At 37.2% G+C, this 12378-nt stretch overlaps 1 protein-coding gene and 1 long non-coding RNA gene across 2 annotated transcripts; one reads left to right on the top strand and one right to left on the bottom strand.

The window, feature by feature from the left end:
• The first annotated feature begins 11 nt into the window (after window positions 1-11).
• On the top strand, window positions 12-1509 carry LOC113079521 (uncharacterized). Its single transcript, XR_003281721.1, has 3 exons — window positions 12-41; window positions 129-256; window positions 1372-1509. It is a non-coding gene; the product is annotated as an uncharacterized LOC113079521 (long non-coding RNA).
• A 3401-nt stretch (window positions 1510-4910) lies between these two features.
• LOC113079519 (wiskott-Aldrich syndrome protein-like) lies at window positions 4911-12074 on the bottom strand. Its single transcript, XM_026251753.1, has 12 exons — window positions 11958-12074; window positions 11218-11358; window positions 10941-11027; window positions 10713-10809; window positions 10572-10598; window positions 10454-10489; window positions 9945-10137; window positions 9816-9858; window positions 9519-9672; window positions 8722-9125; window positions 5887-5998; window positions 4911-5164 (listed from the first exon to the last, which is right to left on the bottom strand). The coding sequence occupies exons 1-12, from the start codon at window positions 12057-12059 to the stop codon at window positions 5109-5111; spliced, it is 1452 nt and encodes a 483-aa protein (XP_026107538.1). The 5' UTR covers window positions 12060-12074; the 3' UTR covers window positions 4911-5108.
• Window positions 12075-12378: the final 304 nt, after the last annotated feature.

Below are 12378 nucleotides of genomic sequence, written 5' to 3' on the forward strand. Positions count from 1 at the left end.
TGGAGATCCTCTACGGCAGTGCAGAGGATTCAATGCTAAAGGTTTGTAAACAGCCTCTCATTTGATACAGAATAATGATGCAGGCGATCTTCAGAAACTTGAATGTAGCCCTTCTCTGACCCTCTCAGTAGAGAAGCGTCTGAGGGAGACGGTGCAGTTTGGGGTTGAGGGGAGCAGCACGTTCCTGGAGTGCCAGCCAAGATCTCCGCAGGCCTCCGTCAAATGGCTCCACCAGAAGGACGGCAAGCGAAAAGCAGTAAGACACTGATGTTACCATTTATAAGGCTTTAAATTAATACTTCACCCTAAAATGCTAGAAGAAACATTATTTCAGTGGAAAAATATCAAATGTGAAGTTTCACACGGAAACAAATTTGATGCTTTTACACTATCAATTACAAGATTACTTATTATGATCATCACTTATAAGGGATGGTTCACCCAGAAATTAAAATTCTGTCATTAATCACTCACCCTCATGTCGTTCCAAACCCGTAAGACCTTCGTTCATCTTCGAAATCCAAATTAATATATTTTTGATGAAACTGAAAGCTTTCTGACCCTGCACAGACAGCAATTGAACTACCACGTTCAAGGCCAAGAAAGTTAGTAAGGGCATCTTTAAAATAGTCCATGTGACATCAGGGGTTTCAACCTTAATTTTATGAAGCTACAAGAATACTTTTTGTGTGCAAAAAAAACAAAAATAATGACTTTATTGAACAATTTCTTCTCTTCCGTCAGCAACACCGCTCAAATGTTATGCTGGTACTCTCGTGAACATGGGTTGAAGACAGACATGGAAGAGAAGACATTGTTGCTATTTTTGTTTTCTTAGGCAAACAAAAAGTATTTTTGTAGCTTTGAAATATATATATATATTGTTTAACCACTAATGCACATGTATATTTCAATAATTTATGTTCTCACTTCCTTTCTGGGCCTTGAACATGTTGCATTGCTGTGTATGCAGGGTCAGATAAGCTCTCAGATTAATCAAAATTTCTTAATTTGTGTTAAAATTTTAAATGAAACATCCCATTAGATTTGTTGTTGTAATAGTGTAAACTAGGAAACTTGCTGTTAAGCCATTAAGTGGATTAATATTAAAAAATTTTGCAATTAAAATTAGAAATGTTTAAAGTGCACTCTCGTGTAATTTTTTTTAACTTGTTTGACTTTCTTTCTTCAGGTGGAAGTTTAAAAAAAAAAACTCTGGGTTTTTTGTCATTATTAATGAAAGTGTTGTTTCGAACTTCTATTGGCTTTCATTGTATGGACAAAAGCATTTGAAACATGCTCCGAAATCCATCTTCTGTGTTTTGTATCATTAATTTTAGAAGGCATAAATGACTCCTTTTCCCTTTTCAGCTCAGTCGAGACAAAGATGTCTTGAAGACTGGTCATGGCATCCTGCTGAAGTCTCTCACCCAATTGGATGCCGGCCTTTACCACTGCCTGGCAACCGAGAACAACTTCAAACACACAGTGGCACGCATCTCCTTACGGATCCTGGACCGGTAGATCGTGGAGGCGCTGACCCGAGTCAGACGTCCAATCGAAACCCAGAGCACCACCGCCACCATTCCTATCACCACCCTCGCCACCCCGCCCCTCCCCCCTCGAAGCCAACCACCTGCTCTCAAGCTCCACCCACCAGCCCTGAAGTGCGTCTCATCAACCAGTACTGCCAGTCCTAGCAGGCTAGGCAGATACAAAAGCCAGCCACACAAAGCCAAAGCGCAACAAACCGCAGGCACACGGGAGAAACAGGAAGGGGAGGAGCTAACGGAGCAGTGAATGGAACAGCACCTGGGACCCATGCTGACCATGTCCCGTCCATGTGCCCCATCATTATGTACTTCCTCGTCAAACTCGGTCCATTTAATAAAATGATTCATTAGCTTAGACTGATTCAATTGATTTATTAGATGTATCAGACTGTGTCTGAGTTAGATTGATTTTTGTTTTGAGGTACAGTTTGATGCACTTAGCTCTCCTAACTAATCTAAATCTGGCTGTGATGTGCTCACTTCCATAGTTAGCATTAAACCCCACAGTTTTCAAAATGAATTCCTTAAGACATCCAGCCACACCAGCAAAACTACTGCTGTTTTATGTTAAACATAAGCTATTCCATTCTACTATTCAGTACACCTATGACTGCAGTGTAAATACTATTAGAAACGTTTGAAAACATGTACGCCGTAAGAGGCTTCAAAAGGTGTTTTGGGGTGAAATTGAAAGATTGCTGATTCAGTCAGTCGTCTCTAAACCCCCAGACCATAAAATACAGTTATGGAAGGAATGTTTTGGAGCATTGAAGATTAATTACAATTACAGCACAATATATCTTGCCATCATTTTGACCACTAAAGCTTTCACTTTTCTTTGAATATTGCAAATTGTTTTATAGAGTTTTCTCTAGTAAAGTGCTTGGAAGAACAGGTCAATTTGTATGGACAACTAGAAGTGACAATTAAAATGAATATGAATAAAATATGAAAATATTTGTTTAAAAGTAATATAATAATTTAACATTGAAATGGAAATAAATCGCTTTAGAAAATTATAAAATTGCTAACTTATTTCTAGAATGTATTACTTTTAAGTGTCATTTATAATCCTCCATACATTTGAGCTTTAATTTTAGTCTTGATCCATAACAGAAATTAAAACCGTTTCTATCAAAAGTGACATTTCAGTATTATTCATGTTTACTGTTTCAGAAAAAAAAAAAACTACAGATAGATTGAGAATTTAAAATCATTGCAATAACAATATTGGATAGTTTAATTAAGAAAAAAGATTTAAAATTAGATTAAAAATACATTTAAAAATGTTTCACATTACAAATATGTGGACCGTAAAAGGAAATATTTATTTAATACTAAAAATATTATATATTTTGTCTCTCTCTTTTTTTTTTTTGTAATGGAACAAGCAGTTCTTTGCAACATGATTGGATCATTGCCCTGGAAATGTAAATGTTTTATTTGGACAAGACTGTGGACCAAAATGATAAGGAAACACTATAAAATGAAAAGAATAAAAGTTGTTTATAGTTTTTATGCATTGGAATTTCTCCTTTGTGATCAATAATGTGAAAAGCCCTGATACACACTTCACATTTCAATTTTGATTGCAACCAAAACACAAGTCAGTTTATCATTTTTTGTCGTCTTGTAAAACAAATGCTTGTCCCTAACTACTATGAGTGAAGGGATCTTCCCTGATTTGAACTGCTGTATATACAGTTTTTCAGTCTGGTCTCTTCTTTTCTTTGACTCTGGACTCTGATGATAGTCAGACCACTAAAAACATTCTCACTCTCAGTCCATTGATTGAAACATTTTTGTATTCCACGGTTTGTCAATGGTGATATGTGGTCATGTTTTTTGCTTGTGTATGAACACAGTATCTGTGCTCTGTGTTGTGTGACAATGACACATGTACATAGAAATGTATGTATTCGACTAGTCACTGGTCAGGAGTAAAAAACTAACCTCCTCTCTTTCCTCATCTGTCATGTGACCCCTCTGTCTTTCTCTTTCTTTCTCTCTCACCCACACCATACAACATATTTATTGTGAGCGTGTACATATTCATTGTGTTGTGCTCTTTGGTGGTGGGACAGGGCTGGTTTTGATGGGAAATGTCATTGTATGTATTGTTTAATAACAGGACCAGGACACATAGAGAGATGCTGAGGAGAAAGAGGTAGATGTTTTCGAAGAAAACTATAATCAGCTAACCTGTAGACATATACATTTTAACATTTGAAACATTTAAATTAACCTTGGGGTTCTCCAGAAAAAAATATGGGCAAAAATAATATCTTTTTATCAGTTGGCATGAAATATTTCAAAGTTACAGTGCATTTTAAGCCAGAAATGTCTACCTCTTCAAGCACTTTCTATGGAATATCACTTGACACCAAACTAAAAGACAAAGGCAAGAGAAAGTGTTGTGTAATTTTCTTCTGAGAACATATACTTTGTCTAGCCCGCTAACGTCATTTTTTTGAACGGATAAGAGACGGTTTCTCTTCGTTGGATGTTGGAGGAATATTTATGACTGTGTATAAAAAGCACTCAAAGAAACGCTCTGTGGTTTTAACCGAAGACATGTTATCTGGTCTTGAAGGGTAGAGAACATATTCTAGAGTCCAAACCACACTTTCCTCTCCACAGAGATGTTATTATGCAGAAGGACATCCCACACAACTTCTCTGAAGAACTTTAATGCCACATAGACTTTCTTTGTCCTGTTGTGTCTTTCCTTTGGTGTTGGTTGTTGTGCTAAACAGAAACTTCCTAAATACTTCCTCTTTGTATTTACCAATGTCTGTGTAGGTTCATGTCAATGTGATTGTGATAAATATTATTTTATTATCCTGGGATTTGGGAGTCCTTATAGGTGTTTTTTAAATGCAATAACAATAAACTGCTGTTTATTTGTTTATTGTTCTAATTCTCTGAACAACTGACATATCTATATCAAAAAAGTATCATAAATACTAATTATTACTGTTTGAAAACTTTTTTGTTAGTTCCATATTTGTCCTGTAGGGGGAGGTTTTGTGCAGCCAAAAGATGTACAGAACATTCTACATGGCTTCAGAAAAATAGATTAATTATCTCGATAAGAATAAGATCACTGGGTTTGTAGTTAAAAAAGACCGATTTGGAATAAGACAGTTGTTGAGTCAAAAGTATGTGCACACAGAAGGAAATATCCAACATAAAGCTGTGGTTTAACTTGGCAGTCCTATGTTTGGATGAAATCTAACACCACTCCTGGTTTGGCTCAGCTAAAGTTACTTCTTCGTAAATGAACTCAAACTGAACTACAGCTGAGCTACTGAAGTGAAAGCTGGAGATGAAAACAGACCAGTCTTTCAAACAGACTTGTCAAAGTTAGGGTTTTATTGCTTTATTGGGTTTACAGAAGATCTTCAGATCATTCGGTGCAACTTTCTTATCTGGAATAACCTGAAGATTCCATGTCTATTGCTAAAATTATTTCAGTGAGCATCAGATTTATAACTCATTGTTATGAATTGGTGGATATAGCACAAGTTTTTGAACCAAGAGCAGAGAGAAGCATTATTCATCCCATTCATCTTCTTCATCTTCATCACCCCCATCATCTTCATCATCTTCTGCAGAAAGACAAAGAAAAAAGTTTGTATTTGTTTGCATCTAATTATTAAATTAAATAATTAAATAATTTAATTTAATTTTAATTTAATCTAATTATAAAAAGATTATGCAGATATCTACTAAAACGTGCATGTCAAAGAAATACATTTAAAAGACAATCGTCTTTTCGATAGCGCGCCTTTATATGCAAGCAGCAACTTGAAAATACATTTTAATGCACTCTTTTCTGTTTACTGGTGTTTTGTGCCACGTCTTATCTTGAGAGTTTGTGCGTAGAACAACCAACCAATCAAAAAACTAAACGGCGATTGTTTCATTAAATATTCATTAGCTATGGGCAATCCCAGAAACGTTGAAGCGCTGCGCGGCATTTTGTTTTAGTGTTTTAAGAGAAAGTAGCGTGTCAAAAAGTAACATAAGACCCTTTAATACAAATTAAATAATCGTATATTCTTACATGGATGGTCCAGGACAAACTGGAATAGACTGTCAGGAAAAATGTAAGTCAAACTGATGCCCAACAAGTAGACCAGCCGCTATTTAAACAGCTCGAGTGCATACTGTGTTTCTCCAGTCAATTAGACATAGCAAATATGCAAATAAGAACATTAAGACGCGATTTACAAATGTGAAATATGGAAAAAGATAACCTAGGATCTTGTTAACTCATGTTTTGAATGACCCGTGGTTGTGAAGATAATATATTAATCGTATGATTTACCTGATGAATGAATAACTTTACTCCTTTTCTGCATCACCATCATCAGAGCTCCCACAATTCCCCCTGAGGATTCATCCTGACCTGGAGGATTAGCGTCAGGGGAATCAGGCACCTGACATAAAAACCACAAAAACAATGGTTATACCCAAACAAAGCACAGTAAATATATATATATATATATATATATATATATATATATATATATATATATATATATATATATATTAGTGAAGTGACATGGCCAAGAATGGTGGCCCAAAAATGGAGACAAAAAATTTGAATTAGAATTAAAATTAGAATTTGTGCTCTGCATTTAAAGGCACAAAATGTAAGATTTTTTATTAATATATCTAAAAACCACTAGAACAGTGTTTAATATTTTGCTGACTTGTGTTCTTACATTATCCTAAATGTTTAAAAAAAAATTTAAATCCAGAGAAATTTTATCTAGTGTGTCACCTGCCAATGATGTCATAACCCCTCGATTTCTGGTTATGCTTTGTAGAAAACATGGAAACACAAAAGACGCTTCAATATATTGTGCATTTTAATAGACCAGTGACGACCGCACAGAGTAGCATTATAACAGAACTTTCAAACGTATCTAGTATGATTAAACAGCTATGCTTTTTTCCCCTACATATGCACAACCCCACACGCCCAAGTCCATTCGCATTGCATCGGCTGTGAGGATGAAGATGACAACTCAGTCACGCCATCATCAAACTACGCTAACTGATCTTTGTTTCTTTTGAATGTACACTCTCTAACGGTGAAAAAAAAAATATTGTGCCTTTAAAGGGATAGTTCACCCAAAAATGAAAATGTTATGTTTATCTGCTTACCCCCAGGGCATCCAAGATGTATGTGACTTTGTTTCTTCAAAAAAAAAAAAAAAAAAAAAAAAAAAAATATATATATATATATATACAGTCTACAAAACCGTCAAGTTAAATAAACTTAAATATGTAAGTTTTGGGAGACTCCATTACTCAATTAAACTGAGGCAACGAGTTTACTCAATCAGTTTAGTTCAGTCAACTTATTAGGTTTTTCAGTGGGTCTAACGAGTTAAGCAGTAACTTTAGCTGCCATGTTCTTTCTCTCAAAGGAAAACAATTGGGCCACTTCAACAAATACTTAAGTTGTCGTATCAATTATCATCTCAAAATCACGTACCACAAGGATTTAAATTAACATATTTCACTAGTAGAAATCATGCAAAACAACTTTATATCTACATAATTTTAGTCACCGAACATAGTACACGAAGAAAAACTTCATCTTGAAATGTAGTTCAGCAACCAAACAGACCAAAAGGACGAATTTTGTAACCCACCAAACAGTGCTTTTGTTCTCTTGTTGCTAGGCAGAATTCCTCCCATGGCCAATCACATTAAAGGAAGAACAGGGTGACGTTGAGTTTTTCCAAAGGATTACTCATGATTTTGAGCTCACAACACTTGAAATCTTAAGTTTATGCATTTTGAAGGTAAATTAGTTAAATTAACTCATATTTTTAAGTGACAGGGCCAAAATGCAAACTTTTAAGTAATGTTTAGTCAACATTACTTGATTTTTTAAGTCAAGGCAACATTAGGGTTTACAGTGTGTGTATATATATATATATATATATATATATATATATATATATATATATATATATATATATATATATATATATATATATATATATACTGTTCAGTTTCTTGCACGGACTGATCATTTTGTGTCTTTACACATCAATATATCATCACTAGCTGCAGGGTTTAATATGGATTTGTCTGTGCAATTTCTTTTTTATCTCATAGATTTTGTTTCCATTTGCCATGCATTGTACAACTGACAGACTGCAACGACTTGAGCTAAAAATCATAATTTGTGTTCTACTGAAGAAACAATGTCACCTACATCTTGGATGGTCTAGGTGTAAGCAGATAAACATCTAAGCCACGTTCAGACTGCATGATTTTAGCCCAGTTTTTGGCTCGCCGACAGGTTTTGAGAAATCACCAACAAATGCCCGAAATCAGTGCTCGTTCACGCACGTGACAATCACGCAGTGTGAATGAGCAAAGATGCGATCTGAGAGAATCGCCGACAAGTCGCCGATGCCCATGGGATATTTGGCATGCTAAATATCTGGACCTGTCGGCGATTCAAAATCACGCTGTGTGAAAAGATAGTCATGCTGTGTGGAAAGAACAGTGACCCGACTACTTTGAAAATCGTGCAATCTGAACTTGGTTTAAGGATTATTCATAATAACATGCCAAAGCCTTAAAGGTGCACTAACTTTCATTTTTGGGTGAACTATCCCTTTAACCTATCCAAGTGCAGACACACTGTAGTGAACACAAACCCAGTGAAACGGCACCCAGGGAACAGTTGGAGGTTTGGTGCCTTGCTCAAGGGTCTCATCTCAGTTGTGGTATTGAGGGTAGATGAGAGTGCAATGCATTCACCCCCACCACCTACAATCCCTGCCAGACCTGTGACTTGAACCCACAACCTTCAGGTTACAAGCCTGACTCTCTAACAATTAGGCCACAACTTCCCACTAGATATATGTAGATATGTAAAATGATAGATATGTAAAATAATAAAGATAAATAACACAAAATAATAAAGGCACAATAGCATAAAAAAAAGGCTAGTTCTGAAAGTGATTGCACTGGTATTGTTCCTCTGTATCGCTATCATTATATCTGTAATGCTGATTTGCCTATTCTAATTGAATTATAATGATTATTATCACGTTTTCGTTAGTATGGGCAGCCCTTAATACTTATAGAAATGACTGAACAAAATGCATTGGATCTGCATCTCACGTACATTCTTTAGCACACGTCCACGACGAATTTCCTCCAATAAGGTTCCTCGTCCTCCACCACCAGAGGAAGGAGGAGGTGGTGCTGAGCTGCCAGGACTACTGGGGATGTTACTGCCTGAAGAAGTTGGTGGCGGTGGAGGAGGTGGGGGCGGAGGTGGAGGCGGTGCACCGCCACCCATAGGTGGAGGAGGTGGCTTGTGACTGTGGCTGGGGGGCGGTGGTGGTGGGAGAGAACATTGCATGGGGGGTGGAGGCCCAGAACGCCCTCCAGGTGGTGCAGGTGGAGGTGGACCGCGATGCGGGGGTCCAGGGCTTCGTGAAGGTGGTGGAGGACGTGCAGGTGGACCTGGGACTGGGGGACACCTCCCTCGAGGTGGAGGAGGTGCAGGGGCAGAACGAGGACCTTCTGGGTGACAAGCATAATAAATGTCAAATGAAACGTAAAAAAAAGAACCGGGACTTGGTTCTATTGATTGGTTGTTGATTGGATGGAGGCAGATCTGAATTTGAGTTTGTGGTTGATTGTGAGAAAGATTGTTTATGCAGAAAAAATGATTGGAGAAGTCTGGCATACTGTCCAGACTGTATTTCATCGAAAGATAAAAAAAAAAGAGCTCAAAATGAAAAATAATTGAAGTATGCATAGATTAATTACTTACAAGAAGATAATAAAGATCCATTTACAAAATAGATCTGAATTTCCATGTCATGTTGACATTAAGTATCTTTTCAAGGTGAAATGATCCAAATAAAATGTCCAAGTATTCCACACAGAATTTTGATTTTTGAATGAGCTTACCCTGTTTCCTCATTTCCTCTTTTACTGCATCCAGGCCTCCAGATTGCTCGATGAAGTCATAGATGATCTTAGATGTTTCTTTGTCTGCCAGCTGGTCATCACTGATACCAGCACTGTTGAACAATTTCTTCAGGTCAGGGTCAAGATTGTTGGTCTAGAGGGGGCCAAAGTCAGTGTTCATATATACAGGTTTGTTACTTTTTACCTTTATAATTGAGGTTAGAATAAGCATTGAGTTTCAGTTTATGTGACGAAACTTGATTTATGCAGTTTTTAAGGAAAAAGGACATGTCTTACATCAAAACCAGAGTTTGGATCCCATCCAACATGAGTGACATGTCTGAAAAGGAAAGAGAGGCAGCATCACGTCAAACAAATGAAACAAAACACAAGGTGAGTTTCCAACTTATGGGAAAATTCTCTTACTTGAATCCACTAGGAGCTCCGATATCTGCCTTTGTGAGCTTTGGGCCTTTTTTCTTTCCCTTTTTGCCCTTTTTGCCTAAGGAGAGTGAGGCTGGTGCGGGGGTTGGCACTGAGGGGGAGCGATATCTTGATGCCACAATATCTGGGTTCTGGATGTCCACTGTGGGGATTATAGTTGGCTGTGAAACTGGACCTGTTTATTAGACATATAGGTTAAACACTTGCATTTATCAATGAGTTAGACCATGCGCTCACTGCAAGATATGTTAAAGTTAAAGGGACATTTGACCCCAAAATTAACTTTTTTCTTCTGCTGAACGCAAAATGCAGTTGTCTAAAACAACTTTAGATTGAATTTCATTACATAAGGAAAAAAAAACACTGGGACATTTTTCAAAAAATCTTCTTTTGCTTTCCACAGAAGAAAGAAAGTCTTACCAGGTTGGAGGTGAGGTTAGTAATGATGACCGAACTGACACTTCTGCATGAAGTGTTTAAAAGTGACTCACCATTTGTTGGAGGGGTTTGTGGTAGTGGCCGGTTTTCTGTTAATCAAAATAAAACCAGCCTTAAAATGCTAATCTAACAGTTAATACTAAGTGTATGTTTAACCTTGTGCACACATACCTTCAGAAGGTGCATGCTGTTTCTTCTCTAAATATGCATATATAAAAAAGGCACAGAGATACTGATTAAATATAAGGTTTTATGGGTACTGAGCCTTGCAAAAATTCATATAAAATATTAATGAGAATGACAGTAACTGACCCTGATGACTGGACCTCTGATTAATCTTTTCCACAGTCATGTTTCTGAAATATTCAGCTTCTGTTTCACTGGCAAAGTTCAAACCTACTTGACAGTCCTGAGACACAAGTGCATTCAAATATATTAGATCTCTCAGATTGTAAGGTTTTGATTTTCCAGTGAAAACTTGCGTTTTACACAGCGTTGAGTTTTGGCTCGTATTGAGATTTTTAAAGGGCCTGTACCCACATCAGCTGCAAAAGTGTGGAAGAATCTCATTGGACAGCAATATGTCATCTGATTATACAGCTCTTGCTCCCAAACCATTTTGCCTTCCTGAAAATAAATGAATAAATAAATAATTTGAACGTGCACAAATATGATCAAAGTCGTATGACCTCATGAGCTGAGTTGAGTTGCTGTGACTCATAACTCTAAGCAGAAGTGTATCTTTATTTAATTTCAGCCTGCTTGGCCACAGTATCTATTTATCATCCTGGGCTATTCATCGTCTTGAATTTCTAACCTTAATGTCATAGAGCCGGATGTAGTATGAACGTTTAGGGTTGTCCTTAACGAAACACACAACTCCTGTATGTTGGAGACTCCATTGTGTAGGACTGTGAGGAAGAGCCATATACAACTGAACAACTGCTGTGGCCATGGTCTGCACACACACACAAACACAGTAAACTGACATAAAAGTGCATTAATAAAAGATTAATGAGTGAAGTATTAAAACAAAAGCAAAAGCAAAGACATCAGCATCCTCTACAACTACAGGAAGTGGCCTCAGAAACACATTTCCTGTCACTCTCCAGTTAAACTTTGCCATTACATACATAATTTGTCACTGCAGAAAGGTTAACAATGTTGTGACATGTATATTCTAAAGAAAACATTATTTTTAATAATGCAAGTTTTCCTAGGTAGAGCTAATTGCTAAATTAATTTGCTTTAGATTAAATACTTTGGCTTTTACAGTGTGTTCTTTAACAGTTTGTTTTTTACGCAGTCTCTTCATCTTTTTCATTCCGCTCACAGACAATGAAAACCGCTTGAAAAGCTGAGTCTCACTTTGACCTTTAAGTGACATCAACAGTAACAGCTCCAATCTCATCTGTAACAGCTCCAATCTCATCTGTGACTTCTGCACCAGGAGTTTCTCTTTTATACCCGATATATTGATTTATATCCCCAAAACATCCTCTGTGGGATAGAATGTCCATCCGTGATTGGTCTTCTAATCAAAGTGACTTCACTCACCACGCATCTTCTTCCCAGCAGCTCTAGTAGGCGTTCATTCTCCTGGCTGCTGAGGAGAGAACTGGGCACGTTCTCCTGCCCCTTGGCTTTTCCTCTGCTCATCTCTCCTTGATGTAATGGACTCCACGCCTGGGGCCCTTGCTTAACCCACAGTACCTGCCTGAAGCCTTTTTAGAACAGGCAAATGGTTCGAAGGAACTGTTGCTTCCGCGTTCTGCAATCTGATGTAAATGCAGCACAGCAAAAGAGAACAGGAAGAACAAAACCACTGCGCAGATCTGCTCTCAGAATGTCGTGGACAGGCACGTGTTCCTTCGCTCACATAAAGAAGGAGGAGCGCCTTGTACATCCTCCTTCACTCATATAAGAAAAAAATAAAATAATATATAGTCTAAAAAATGCTTTTTTTAAATGTTAAAGA

This window comes from Carassius auratus, unplaced genomic scaffold (genome assembly GCF_003368295.1).
Source record: "Carassius auratus strain Wakin unplaced genomic scaffold, ASM336829v1 scaf_tig00028353, whole genome shotgun sequence".
NCBI lineage: Eukaryota > Metazoa > Chordata > Actinopteri > Cypriniformes > Cyprinidae > Carassius > Carassius auratus.

Excerpts from the sequence above, each read along its gene's own strand:
- LOC113079519 (XM_026251753.1), bottom strand. The coding sequence starts at position 12,059 with ATGAGCAGAGGAAAAGCCAAGGGGCAGGAGAACGTGCCCAGTTCTCTC. Across the intron at positions 11,359-11,957 it reads TGCTGGGAAGAAGATGCGTG|ACCATGGCCACAGCAGTTGT; the intron begins GTGAGTGAAGTC and ends GTGTGTGTGCAG. Across the intron at positions 10,138-10,453 it reads ACAAACCCCTCCAACAAATG|GTCCAGTTTCACAGCCAACT; the intron begins GTGAGTCACTTT and ends TCTAATAAACAG.